Source organism: Balaenoptera physalus, assembly GCF_965194825.1.
Source record: "Balaenoptera physalus genome assembly, chromosome: 8".
Classification (NCBI taxonomy): Eukaryota; Metazoa; Chordata; class Mammalia; order Artiodactyla; family Balaenopteridae; genus Balaenoptera; species Balaenoptera physalus.
This window is the reverse complement of record NC_138887.1, coordinates 13,087,758-13,102,894: the sequence shown is the minus strand read 5'-3', so window position 1 is coordinate 13,102,894 and position 15,137 is coordinate 13,087,758. Positions and strand designations below refer to the sequence as shown.

Sequence of the window (15,137 nt, the reverse complement as noted above, 5' to 3'; positions counted from 1 at the left end):
GGTTTGCTCTGTGACCTCAGTTCTCTGATGGATCTAAGAAGAGCTGTTGATTTTTAGTTTGTTTTGCTATTTTCTCATTGTGAGGATGGGTGTGGTGACTTCCAAACTCCTTACTGTTGGACCAGAAACCATAATTCCTCTGTGCTAATTGTTTGTTTGTTTTTTTTTTAATTCTGTATTTTACTTTTCTTATTAAGGAATACAACACATCTCTAGGTGATAAAACTTTCTTTTATCTAGCTGCATAATGTGCCATGGTATGGATATACTGGGCTTATTCAACCATTCTCCCTTGATGGGCACTCAGTTTTCCCCATCTTTTTTCCATTACAAACAGTACTGCTAGAAATGTGCTTATCCATGTATACTTGCATACTGGTGCTGATATTTCCTTAGGTTACTTCCAAAAGTGGGATAGTCAAGTCAAGGGATATTTTCTTTTGCCAGCATACTTTGCCAAAAAATTGTAGCAGTGTATGAGTTTCCTTTCATTTGGACATCACTGGATATTGCCAATCTGATAGGTGAAAATGGTTTCTCATTGTTTCTTTGATTAGTACTTTCCTGATTACTAGTGAGGTCTGAAGCATCTTACATATGTTTACCGTTTTGATTTCCTGTGTGCATCTTTATTTGTGATTTTGCCGTTTCTTTCATTTGGGTTATTTGTTTTTTCCTTATACATTTGTATATTAGGCACAGTTGTTAATATATTTAAAAATTATTATTTGTGCTCCTTGTAGAAAAGTCAGAAAATGGCAGCATAAGAAGAAAGTAAAAACCACCCATCTACTCACACAGAGATAAACTGCTCTTAGAATTTTGATATTGGACATTTTTCTAAGCATATGTATGTATATAAATTCCTACCAAAGTGAAATTTTACTTGGCATGCTATATAAAAAATATTATTACATATGATTTTATTAATGTTTAAATACAATGTAGGAAAAAATATCAAGCAATAGAAAAAACTTTTTGAAATGCAGGTCATGACCCGCGAAACTGATTTCATGACCCACAGTTTGAAAACATTGCTTAAAACTACGTAAATATACAACCTCGATAGAAGTAAAAACCAAATTAAAAATATGGGAACAATAAATATATCCCTTAATTCAGCATAATTTGAATGCCTTCTAAAATTTTCATTTATTTAGTTTTGTTTCAGACATTTAAAAAATTCAGTATTACTGAAATGTTCAAACATACTTAAAAGTAGAGAAGATGGTATGATGAATCCCAGTGTCCACATCCCTCACATTTAGCAGTTATCACATTTTGCTAATCTTGTTTATTTCTCTCCCCCCACTTGTTTTTATTTTGCTGGGTTATTTTTTTATTTTTTATTTTTTTGCTGGGTTATTTTTGAGTGAATCCCATGCATTATATTGTAAACATAAATTCTTGATTATCTGCCTTTAATCTATAATGAAATTGCTATTATGTTAAAAAATACAAGAAAGAGGCCTACCTAACAAAATTGGCAATTTTATAATATTATCTAACTGTCCATATTTAAATTTATGTAGTTGTCTCAAAAATATTTTTAATAGTTGGCTTTATTTGAATCAGGATGCAAACAAGAAATCTGCACGTTGTATGTGGTTAATTATTATCTTAAGTCTGTTGTAATCTACAGTATCCACTCTTGCCTTTTAAAAATTTTACTCCTTTATTTATTGAAGAATAGACCACAATTTGGATTTGACAGATGCTTCCTTTTGGTGGCGGGTAGCTTGTTCTTCTAACTCTGATATTTCCTATAAATGGAAGTTAAATCCAGATGATTATTTAGATATAAGTTCACTTCTTTGGCAATTGTACTTCAGAGGTGATGCTGGAAGCTATTATCTGTTATAGTTTCTCTGGGCAGGAATTTGGGAGCATCTTGGTTGGGCAGTTTTGGCTTGGATTCTCTCATGAGAGTGCAGTGAGATGTTGACTGGAGGTCACTGGAAGGTGTAACTAGGGTTGGGAGAATCTACTCCAGGGTGGCTCCCTCACATCACTAGCAAACTGTAGTTCCACTGTTGCGGGGAGGTCTCAGTTCTTCTTAGCACCGGCCTTTCAAAAGTGTTGCTTGACTATTCTGACAGCTTGGTGGCTGGCTTCTCTCGGGGCAAATGATCCAGGAAAATAAGATGGAAGCTGCAATAACTTTATGACCTAGCCTTGGTGGTCAGTGACATTACCACGTCTTCAGTATTCTGTTGGTCACGCAGGCCATCCTTGAATGGACGGCATGGATACCAGCAGATGAAAATTACTGGGGTCACCTTAGAGGCTGGCTACTGTAAATGATTTTAATTTAAAATTAAAAGTACAGGATTTATAAATTTTTGATCCTACACTTGTCTTTTTTTTAATACTAAAAACCTTGGTTCCTAAGAAATTAACATTGTCCTACAATATACCTATAATAATTTCAAGATAACAATGTTAATGTTAATTACTAAGAAGACTACTGAATGCAGTTTAAGATTTCTTATTGGTTCTTTTTGTCCTTAGCATATGCCCCACTAGGGATAATTTAGTCAGAATACCATATCAGTTAATATAATATAGACGGTTTGATACACATGTAGGTTCATCTGTTTCTAATTTTTCAGGTACTGTTTTTTTAACCTTTTCAGTTTGATGATGTATGGTTAATCATGTGAAACATTTACATGGTTCCAAACTCAAAACTGTAGAACAGGGCACATTCAGAGTAGTCTCATTTTCATTCCTTTTTCCAGTTCTCTCCCTTACCTAGGGACAACTTTTTTTTTTTAAGTGTTTAGTTCATCCTTACAGTTTTTCTTTGCTGCATATTCCTCCCCCTTTTATATAAAAGATGTCATATTAATAACTGCTCTGCTGTTCCTGGTTCTTTTCATTTAACTATACTGAAAATTACTCCCTATCAGTAGATAGACATGGCTACACAGTACTCTGCTGTGTGGCTCTATCCTAGTTTATTCAGTTAGTCTCCCACTGACAGATGCTTGCATTGCTTCCAGTCTTTTGCTATTAGAAATAATGCTGCTTTGAATAGCTCTCTGCCTACACCGTCTTGTATTTTTGTCAGTGAATTTTTGGGACAGGCCCCTAGAATTGGGCTGGTTAGGTCAGAGAGAAATGGAAATGCTAAATATGATTAAGCTAGCTAGATATTGCCAAATTCCTAGCAATGTAGGAGAGTGTTCCTTACAGCTTTGCCATTAGAGTCTGGTGTCATACATTTGAGTTGTTGTCAGTTTGTTATTGTGGTGAAGTTTTAGCTTAAGAAATAAATTTTTATTATGAACAAGGCTAAGCGACTTTCCATTGGTTTAAGGGCAGTTGGCTACTGCTTGTGTGTGTGTGTGTGTGGTGTGTGTGGTGTGTGTGTGGTGTGTGTGGTGTGTGTGTGTGTGTGTGTGTGTGTGTGGTCTGGGTTATCTCTCTGTCTTTTGCCCACTTTTCTGTGTGGTTATTAATCTTTTTCTTTTCAATTTAGAGAGGCTTTTTTAGTGGGTATAAGTAAGTTATCTGGAATAAGTTGCTAATGATTTTTTGCCAGTTTGCTATATTTTTCTAAATTTGCTTACAGTGTTTTCGGCCACTCAGTAGATTTTTGTTTTTACATAGTTACATTATCAGTCTTTTCCCCTTGTTGCATCTTGGTTTGATTCCTAGTTAGGAAAGTTTTCCCCACTCTGAGGTTATTAAGGAATTCATGTTTAAAAAAATACTTTCATGGTTTTATTTTTTATATTTAGAACTGGTTTGTTTGCTTTTTATGCTGGTATATATGTTGTGAGGAACAGACCAGTTTTAACTATTTCTATCTGGCTGTTCACGTTGTCCCAATATTGCTGATCTATAATAAGTTGATCTTTTCTCCCACTGAATTGGTACGATGCCATCTTTATCATTTACTGAAGTTCCATATATACCTGGGTATAATTCTGGATTTCTGTTTTATTTCATGTTCCTTTAGCAGTATCGCACTTTTTAATTATAGGAATTCACTATGCTGTCTTAAACTATCTGGGCTGGTAGAGCCTAGTGCCCACCCCGCCTTTTTCTTTCAGATATTTTCGTTGCTATTCTTACTTAGTTATTTTCCTATGTGGATATAACATCAGCTTATCTAATTGTAGGAAGAAAACAAGGTATTTTTAAAAATAGAGCTTTGTTTAATTTATAAATTACTTAGGGAAAATCTTTATCATGTTGAACCTTTCTAAGAATGTATCCATTTTTTTCATTTATAATTTTTTGCCTTTTAAAAGTGTTTTGTAATTTATCTCTGAAGTATTTTGCACATTTCTTAAATTAAAAAAAATTTCATTTATTATAAATGGGACCTCCATTTTTTTTCTTTTAACTGGTAGTTATGTTAATGACTACTGTATGTTTTATTTTATTTTTTTAGATCTTTTTAAAAAATTTATTTTATTATTTATTTTATTTTTGGCTGCGTTGGGTCTTCATTGCTGCATGCGGTCTTTTCTCTAGTTGCGGAGAGCAGGTGCTAATCTTCGTTGAGGTGCGTGCGATTCTCATTGCGGCGGCTTCTCTTGTTGTGGAGCACGGGCTCTAGGTGCGTGGGCTTCAGTAGTTGTGGCACTTGGGTTCAGTAGTTGTGGCTCTCAGGCTCTAGAGCGCAGGCTCAGTAGTTGTGGCGCATGGACTTAGTTGCTCCGTGGCATGTGGGATCTTCCCGGACCAGGGCTTGAACCCATGTGTCCCCTGCATTGGCAGGCGGATTCTTTTTTTTTTTTTTCTTTTTTTAATTTTTTTTTTTTTAATTTAAACTTTGGATTTATTTATTTATTTATGGCTGTGTTGGGTCTTCGTTTCTATGCAAGGGCTTTCTCTAGTTGCGGCAAGTGGGGGCCACTCTTCATCGCGGTGCGCAGGCCTCTCACTATCGCGGCCTCTCTTGTTGCGGAGCACAGGCTCCAGACGCGCAGGCTCAGCAATTGTGGCTCACGGGCACTATGTAACAGTGTCTGTTTATCTCACACCTTTGTTAATACTGTTTAGTTTTTCTTTTGAAATATTTTCCCTTTAGTTAAAAGTGGTATATTGTTTGATTTGTATATTTTGATTAATAGTGAGATTAAGTACATAGGCATTTTTTTGTGTATTGACAGTTAATTTTGTTTTTCATTTTCTTGTGCTACTGGTCTTTTTTGGTACTGATTTGTAAGACTTTGTTTTATATTAAGAAAATTAATCCGTTATGTTGCAAATAGGTTTCTTCAGCTTGTCATTTATTTGCCTTTTACCTCTATTTCATATTTATTTCTTACATATGTGTTTCTAAATTTTTATTTAGTGAAATTTGGCAGTTTTTTAATAGGTTTGTTTTTGGTATAATTCCCAATCTGCCTTTGGGGTTACACATTTGTCCCAGTACTATTCTGCCTCTTTTTTTCCTTCACTGATTTAAAATGGCTGTTTTCATAGTAGATACGTATTTGGGATTTTTTTTTTTCTGGTGTATATTATATGCATTTTTCCGTCTGTCCCAATAGTACAGTAGGTCATATTAATTTCTGGTAGGGCAAATGTTTATTTTCAGAAACGTTTTGGTCGATACCCTGGTTTTGTTTTCTTCAAGGGGAACTTTAGAATTAGTTTCTCAAGTTAAGTGTTCTTTCAGCAAAAGAAAACAACAAATCATTGGTCCTTTTACTGAAATTGCATTAAAATACAGAATTTTACAATTTGGTGAATCCTTAATAAATTTGTATAATTGTTAAAGTTTTTTCCTAGTTGTTTGTAGTATTTTTTTTTCTATTGCAGAGTCATTTAAATTTTACTTTCTAATTGTTTCTAATTTAATTTCTACTTGTTGCTGGCATATATAAAGTCTTCTATTTTTTGTGTATGATTTTTTTCTAACACAGCTACTTTTTTTTTTATTCTTTCGGATCTTTTAGAATCTCATCTCATCTACCAATAATCATGTTTTTGTCACTTTCAGTATTTATACTTTGTTTTTAATTTTACTTACTAACTTCTAGAATAGTTAGTAATAATGAACATTCTTGTCTTGTGTATAGCATCTGGCATTTTACTATTAAATATGACAGTAGTTATTGGTTTCAGAGAGGTACCATTATAAACTTTTAGGAAAGAATCTTTCTATTGCAAGTTTGCTGTGAAATCTTTGCTCTGTTCTGTTTGTTTTTTTTTTTTTTTTGGCCGTGCCACACAGCTTGCAGGATCCCTGGACCAGGGATCAAACCTGGGCCCCGCCGTGAAAGCGCCGAGTCCTAACCACTGGACCGCCAGGGAATTCCCTTTGCTCTGTTTTTAATCACGAACTGATCATGAACTTTCTTCAGATGCCTTTTTTTGGCATATTGATAACTTTTTTACTTTGAAAGATAGATGTATTGAATTTTATTAGCTTTTCCATTCTTGAATTGATAAATTAAACTGCCTGATTGAGATATTTGTAGATATAGCTTTAGATTCAATTTGTGCAAGTTTCATTTAGGAATTTTGAATCTATCGTATGTATGTTGTGTATGTGCTATGTGCTGTTTTAGGTTTTAGTAGCAGGATTAATAAGCTGGTATTATAAAGTTGTAATTTGTATGCTTTCAAATGCTCTGGAGCTGTATAAAAGAATTAAATTATATGTTTATTGAAAACTTAATAGAAGTAATCTAAAGCCCGACTGAGCCCAGACTCTTTTTTTATTAAAAGTAATTCTTATAACATCTTTAAATTTTCTTTGATGAACTATACTGATTTTATTCAGCTTCTGCTGAGAGACAATTTGTTCAATATGTAAAACAGCTAAGAATTTATTTTACATCAATCATACCCAGAAACTATGCAGTGTGGAAATTAGCAGTGTTGATTTTATATCATAGCAGTTTTCTTTGGGAGAAGAAAACTGGCTAGATATTTCCTTGGGATGGTATTGATATTAAATTCAGAGAGACGGGGATGAACATTATTAAATGACAGAAGTAGCAGTTCTTTTCAAGGATTAATTTTCTCCCCAGCATTTTATTTAAAAAAAATTCTGAACCTATAGAAAAGTTGTAAGAACAAAATCTTTAATGTATTAATTGTTGTTCTTAGGTGCATTTTATCTGGTGTTTGAATATATGGACCATGATCTGATGGGACTACTGGAATCAGGCTTGGTTCATTTTAATGAAAATCACATAAAGTCATTTATGAGACAGCTCATGGAAGGTCTGGATTATTGTCATAAGAAGAACTTTTTGCATCGAGATATTAAATGTTCAAATATTCTTCTAAATAATAGGTATGATATGAGTTTGATATATATGTTTAAAATGAGTCTTATATAATGTATACCTTGATTCTGTTAAAAAGATTTAAAATTTAGGTTCTTATTGCTCAGACTATTTTAACAAAATCAATATTACAGCTTGGGCTACGTCTGAAGTTGTGTTAAATATACTTTAGTTGATTAACTTCCAATAATAGTTTGTAATGTATGTAAAATAATACTTAGTTGACTTGTTGAAGTTCCATCCATCCCCTCAATCCAAGCAATTTAATAGGATTAATTGGATCAAACCTCTAAAGAACTTTACAGTCCCTTTGACCTTATATAAATAGGGGTTTTCGAGTCATAAAGACCTGAGTTTGAATCCACATAATAGTTTGAATCTATATACTAGTATACATAAACCATATAGTAGTTTAAGTGACCTTGGGCAAACTACTTAACCCCTCCTTTTGTTATTGTTGCTCAATAACAGCTGTCATACCTCCATGGGGGGGCGGGGGGGGAGGGAAGTAATAAAGATTATAGGCACCCCCCCCCAACCAAAATACTTAGTTGACCCTCTCATTTGATATTCTTCCAAATAATGTGAATGGTTCTTCTAATAATTAATGATGTGATTTCAGTTTTAGGTTAAGAATAGGTTTTAGCATCTTTTTTAATTTGGAATTTTTTAAAGAAACAGTCATCACAGTTTTAAAGTGAACTTTTTTTGAAGTGTATATGCACATACATACATACATACATACATATGCAAAGCTTATGTTAGATATTTCACTGACAACATAACCTGAACTCTGATAATTCTCTTGTAATCGGTACTCTTTGTTGGTTTAAGTGAGGCATGCCTGGTCCTGATTTTAGTCAGTAGAAAGTGTTCTATAGAGCACCATGTCACTCTAAGAACTGGAAAATTAAACATAAATTTAAAATGATGTGATTCATTTCTTGTGCATTATTGGCTGGAGTTGAACAAGTAATTTGTCTTATTACCAAAGTAGTATGAATTACCTCATTTTGTTTTATTTTCATTGAAGTGTACTTTTCTAAATAGGAACTAAATAGTACTGAGAAACTGTTATATTAGTACTATTACTATATATAATAATATACTATATATATATATATCATAATAATGTAACAACAGTACTAGTGTAGTAGTAGCTGAAATTATCCAAAGAAAAGTACTAACTTTTGCCTTATATTGTTGTGAGTTTATCTATTTGCCTTTTCCTGTAGAACCTTGGGTACTGCAGTATAATCGAAGTTTCAGTTGTATCAGTGAATTTTTGGTTAGTTCTAGGAATAGAACATGAATGTGTACTATCAATTCAGAGTAGACTAATATTTTTTGTTCATTTTATCTTACTTCCACCAGAGGGCAGATAAAACTTGCAGATTTTGGACTTGCTCGATTGTATAGCTCAGAAGAAAGGTAAGAATATTTTCAAATGAATATTATAGACATTAGTGACCAGTTTTAGAAGCTATATTAAGAATACCTTATTGATAGTTTATTTTTTAACAAAAGGGAAATTTTCTTTTCATGGTTAAATACATGAAATAATGAAGTTTTATATACCATGTTGGGTTGATTATTTTAATTACAAAATTTTATACATTAAATCAATGTAAAAATAATAGATTTTTTAATACTTAGAGGTAAATATAATTTCTTTTAAAATGTGCCATTATAAATGTTTCTTAAATGAACTTAGGAATTTTTAAATAAAATTCATGCTTAAATTTCTAATGCATGTCCAGACGTTAAGATGTTTGTAATTTTTGTGTTTAATGAAAAACCTTAGTAAATGCTTTTTATGTTACATGTTTAAACTTGTATATTTTGTTTTAATTATTATTTTGGACTTACTTAAAACTTTTTTTTTTAACTATAGTTATATCTATATATAAATATGTGTGTTTGTTTTAAACTCCCTAGAACCTTTTATTTAAACAAACTATTGTGAGGAAGTTCAGTGTATAACTTCTTTGTGTGGAGCTTCTGTGGCTAAAGTTAGGGATTCGTATCCCATTTGGCTCCTTTTGTGCCTGATGGTAGTGAAATTGATTTGTCTTATTAGGATTATTCTTAGAAGAATAATATGTAATTTCAAAATAAAGTATTTTTGTGAAGTAGGGAATTTTATATAAACTATGAAATTAACTGGGTTTAATATCTCCAGTTTATTAGCCCATTCCTTTCTTGTCAGACAGCATTATTTCTTTATACATATATAATATATACACATATATTTATAAATTCCTTATTACAGTTCTATAATTTATTTAGTGTAATCATAATTGGATATAATAAAATATCAGTTAATTGGAGTTCTTAGCAATAGTTATTTATGTTCACTGAATCTTTGCCAGTTTCTGGTTAGTTGAAAAAAAAATCCCCTTTTTGAATTTTTTTTTAAGAGTAAAAAATTTGTTTGTTTTTTAATCTTGCAGCGCCTGTGAAATAATTCTGAAAATTATTTTTAGTGTTTAGAGGTTTTTAAACGGTATGTTTTGGATACATTAGAGTTCTGTTAAGCTCAGACTGTGGTACGGACAGCTTGTTACGGACAGGGCTCCAGTGCCCTGTACCTACTTTAGGCAGAGCTTTTCGGCCTTTGTTTTAACTTACTACACTTTTAATTAATATTTTATTTTAAGAAAAGGTTGTATGTTTTTGCTTGTTTGTTTGTTTGAAGTTGTTCTAGAGCTTAACAGTTCTAACCCTCATTTTGCGTTTGAAAAAACGGAGACCTAGAAAGGGTTGAGTGACTTGAAAGATCCAAAAATATTTGTTAGTATCATCAAGAGTGTATAGCTCAAAGTTTCCAACTCCCAATTATTTATTCTTTTCATTGTGTATAATAGTGCCTTTTGATAGAATTTGAAGGAAAAAAATAAATTGGTCCTTATGTATACTTAATCCAAAACTTCACTTGAAGTGTACTTTTTGAATGACTAAATTTCAATGACTGTTCTTTAGGGGGAAGTTCTTCTTAATTAAGGATTCTACCTGCTTAGCTGGTTAACTGAGATTTCACTGTAGTTTGGTTATCCTTTCTTAATAGAAGTATATGTCTATCATACTTTGACTATAAATCCCTTTCTTCTTGTTTTCATGTTAGGTTTCTGTGGAGATGGAGAACAGCTAAATTACCATTTTCCATCTCATAGATTCTTTTTATGCAGATATTTGTTCACATTGAAATAGATATGTTCCGGAAGAACTGACTGTAGAGCCAAATTTTATATGTCAAAATCCATTTTCCCATTGATTTTTTTTTTTTCTCTTTTAAAATGGAATGTTGGGTTTCAATGGAGTGTCAGGGGTGTGGCGTGTTCACTGAACCTTGGTCCCCATTGCCTTGCTGAATTGATATAAGAATTTTGAACTTAAGGAAGTAGGAAATTTAAAATCCCATAACTTTGCATCTTCAGGTAATGTATGCTGAAATTTTCTGCTTAATCAAATTTGTAAGTTAAAAACTTGGTATATCATTTGGTTTTATAAGCAAATATCCTTCAGGGTTATGTACATCTTTAAAACTACTCTTTTTCAGATTCAAATAATTCCAGTTTCTTTAAAATCAGAGAAGTAGGCTTAAGTTAATGGAATGACTTTAAAATACACATACTGTTCTAGTAAATTTTAATAACATACTGAAATTCACTGCCTTTAGCAGAATCACTGTATTATCCCAAGTTTTCTAGATATTTCTTGAAATAAACATACAACAAATGATTTCCATCCATATTTCTTTATCATAAGCAGAAAGAAACCATAATACCCCCATCCAAATATTTTTTGAAGTATTTTCTAAGTAATTAGCTATTACAGATAGAATGAAGTGTTCAATAAATTATTGTAGGGTTTCTTGTTTTTTTCAAAATAGAGCAGATTTCAGCTTATCACTGTATAGCATCAATTACATCTCTCTCACTTATTTGATTTGGTATATCTTTTTTTTTTTTAATTAATTTATTTTTATTTTTGGCTACATTGGGTCTTTGTTGCTGCACCCGGGTTTTCTCTAGTTGCGGTGAGCAGGGGCTACTCTTGATTGCAGTGCGCGGGCTTCTCATTGCGGTGGCTTCTCTTGTTGTGGAGCATGGGCTCTAGGTGCACGGGCTTCAGTAGTTGTGGCACGTGGGCTCAGTAGTTGTGACTCGCGGGCTCTAGAGCGCAGGCTCAGTAGCTGTGGTGCATGGGCTTAGTTGCTCCACGGCATGTGGGATCTTCCCAGGCTAGGGATCGAACCCGTGTCCCCTGCGTTGGCAGGCGGATTCTTCACCACTGCACCACCAGGGAGGTCCCAGTATATCTTTTTTGAATTTGAGGAAAACTTGTTGGAGCTACAGCTAGTATGTAGGAATTGAGCATGGGGTTGTGGGTGACCAGTATGTATCTCCTCTGTCATGTGTGCTACAATAGAGGAAAGGAGAACCACTGGGCTAAAATTAGGGGGGAAAATGATTCCTTTAAACTTGAAGAATCATTTTCTTGTTTTGAACATCAGTATTCATGCTTTGCTCTATTTGGCCTTGGGAAATATAGTACTTGAGAACAGAGGTTTTTGCCTCATTTCTTCATATCTGTTCAGTTTTTTAGTAGCTGTTTTAAGTCCAACTTTCCCCAGGACTTTTAGCCACAATGATAAATCCTCTTCTGAGTTTTTATTTTACCAAGTCTTTGCTACAGTGCTTTTCCAAGTAATGGAGTATCTTTTTCTCTTTATGTGACCGTCTCATATGAAAAAATATGCACTTTACATGTAAGTTGAAATTAATTTCACTTTCTAGAGAAGAAACTATAACTTAACGCATTTACTTTTTTAATGGAAGGAACTCAAAATCCTTAGGCCTAAATCAGGAAACTTTGGCTCTAGTCCTGGCATTTCCATTTTACCAGTTTTGAAATATTGGACAAGTCACTTAATATCTCTGTATGTCATTATTCTCAACTTTAAGATGAAGGATTTCAAATCTCTAAGATATTTATAGTGTATTGGAAAACCTTTCTTTCCTGGTCCTGAAAGTTACAGTGAACAAAATAGCTTTTTAAACATTTTTGAAGGCAATATCGCCATCTAGTGGCTTTTCATAAAATTGCCATTAAAACCAAAACTAAATTTTCCCAAACCTATGTAGGGTGTGAATGGAAGAATTACCTCTTGCTGCTTGTCCAGGGACTAGATGAAATTATATTCAGAATTAAAATTGCCTCCTTAGTGCTGGTCTTTTTACTTTTGTTCTTATCTTTTCACTGGAACTAGAATTGTAGTTACTTTAAAGACAGGGATCATTATTTTAAACTTTTGTGTTTTATATGCCTTAAAGCATAAAACGCATTCATAGTAACTGCTTGATTAATTCTGATCCTTCAAATGTTATATTAATTATATTAATATTAATTGTTGGTCCTTCAAATGTTATATTTTATTTTTGCCAAATGAAGTATGCTCATTTAGTCTTCCAGCAAGTTGTGTGATATTTCCATTTCTGCATCTCCCTTAAAGCTCCTTATGTATCTAATAAAGTCTATAAATGCGAAATATTTTGATAGCATCAAATATTTAAAATTACCTGAGATTTCACATGAAAGTTTTATGATGACTTTACATTTTAATATCTTGTTAACCACATTAAAGTAGAAGGTTTGAAAAATAAAAGAAGTATTGCTGGTGGTGGTGCCACTTCCCTAGTAGGCAAAGAAATAGTGTCTGCTTTCTTTTCAAAAACTGTTAATGAGACTTATTTACAGATGAAGATATTCAGTAGAAGTTGAAATTCAGAATATTTAATGTCGAGACCATTATTTCTGGATTTTTACAAAGGTAGTTTCTAGCCATCCAAGAGGAACAGCTTGTTGGAGTTACTGTTTTCTTTTTCTGATTTAATGTCAGAGGGATTTTATGTGTGTGTGTTTTGCTAGGTTATGGAATTATTGCTTGGGATTTAACTTTAATTGTGGGAATAAATTGGAGTGGTTCTTTTTCTATTTTTAGGGTTTTCTGTTTAAAGTATTAATTTATTCTGTAACACCTAAGAACCTCACTATATGTTTTTCCATCCTGTTTCTTTTTCAGTAGGGATGAATTTGTTTTTTGTGAAAAGACTGGGTAGATATCTCAATAATGTAATTTTTTTTTTTAGTCCATGAAAGAAAAAAAAAACATCGTATGTGTGATGTTGCATCAGTTTGTGTTTTCTCTTTGTGATGTAAACAAGACCGTCTTTAGGATGTTGACAGTGGGTAGCCAAACCTAGTAGCCCAAGTTCTAAATGTTCAATTTTGAGGATTCTGGTTTTTATTTATTTGTCTAACTTTGGATGATCTATTTTCATTATTATATCAGTACTTTAGTTTTCTTGGGATTTAAATGTCCTAGTTTCAAAACAGTTTCAGTGTCTTATACTTCTGTCTTTACATTGGTAAACACAACAACCTAATCATACCATGGAATATTTTCTTCATAATACTATAAGCGAATATTGAATTGGGTGATTTGAGATTGGCTTTATTCTCTGCTAACTCCACCCACCTTGGAATTTTCTTTTATGATTAAAGTCCTTCTGTCTGCATACTTTCTCAGTGTTTGCTTTTTTCTCATTAAGCCCTAAGGTAAAAAGTGAGGTATGGCACCTATTTTGTAAGAGTTTTGAGTAAATTATCATGAGTTTTTCCTTGACTTTAATAAAACAATCATTTTCATTGTCTTTTGTCAGTGTTAACTTTAAAAAGTACATTACAAAGCTTATTTAAAATGTTTATTTAAAACATTTAAAATATAATTACAGCACCACTATCTTCTTGAAAGTTTTTTTGCCACCTCTGTTCTCTCCCTGGCTCTATCTCCTAGCTCTAGAAAATGAGCATTTGCTCAGCCTTCTCAGGGAACTGATAGTTCAGTGTGGGCAGAGCAAGAACCAAGTAATAATTTTGTAGGTCTTGTGTGGATATTCTCCCAGAGGCAGCAGTGTGTATTGAAGGTGTAAACATTTTATTTTATACTATCACTTTGACTGCACTTTGGAAAGTAGATTGACCTTGTAAGTCTGCAAGCAAGGGCAATCAGTTAGAAAGCTGTTGCAATCAACCTAGGTAGGATATGGGGGACTTACTTCCCTGGCGGTCCAGCGGTTAAGACTTCACCTTCTATTGCAGGGGGTGCGAGGTTGATCCTTGGTCGGGGAGCTAAGATCCCACGTGCCTCGTGGTCAAAAAACCAAAACATAAAACAGAAGCAATATTGTAATACATTCAATAAAGACCTTAAAAATGGTCCACATCAAAAAAAATAAATAAAAAATAGTGATTATTAAGAAAAAAAAAAAACCTAGGTAGGATAATTATGGCTTTAACTAGGCAATGGGCATAGGTGTTGGAAAGATGGAGATGAATTATATCATAAGATATAGAATCGTTAGAACTTGATGGTTGACTACTGTGTTGGTAGACACATCCCTGCCTTTACCCCTACAGTAAGATTTCTGCTTAAGGAATTTCATAAATGGTTTATTAATTAGGAGAAGCTAAACTTGCAACAAAGAGAACCTCAAAATTCAGTGGCTTAAAGAATAAGTTTATATTTCTCACTCAGTAGTCTGCAGCAGTTGTTACTTTACCTTGCTGCACAATTGATAATATTTCACCATATTGTTTGATCAAATGGTGACTCTGCTTCATACAGTCATTTAAAGATCTATATTGGAAGATTTGCTGCCTTTCTTCACATGCTTTCCAAGTCTATCACCATGTCTGTCAGCTAGAAGCTAGAAAAGAGGAGGGAGGGGTGTTGTGAGCCAGGCCAAGAAATGGCACCTGTGTTCACGTTCCTTTGGCGAGAACTTGGTCATGTGGCCACACCTAACTGCA

General features: G+C 33.2%; 1 protein-coding gene across 4 annotated transcripts in view; it reads left to right on the top strand.

Moving 5' to 3' along the window:
• The window catches only part of CDK13 (cyclin dependent kinase 13), a 112,707-nt gene that overhangs the window by 63,928 nt on the left and 33,642 nt on the right, over positions 1-15,137 (top strand). For all 4 annotated transcript variants that reach the window (XM_082473407.1, XM_082473405.1, XM_082473406.1 and 1 more), the window contains exons 6-7: positions 7,081-7,270; positions 8,637-8,693. In XM_082473407.1, coding sequence (XP_082329533.1) covers positions 7,081-7,270; positions 8,637-8,693 — 247 coding nt within the window. The remainder of the gene's footprint in view (positions 1-7,080; positions 7,271-8,636; positions 8,694-15,137) is intronic.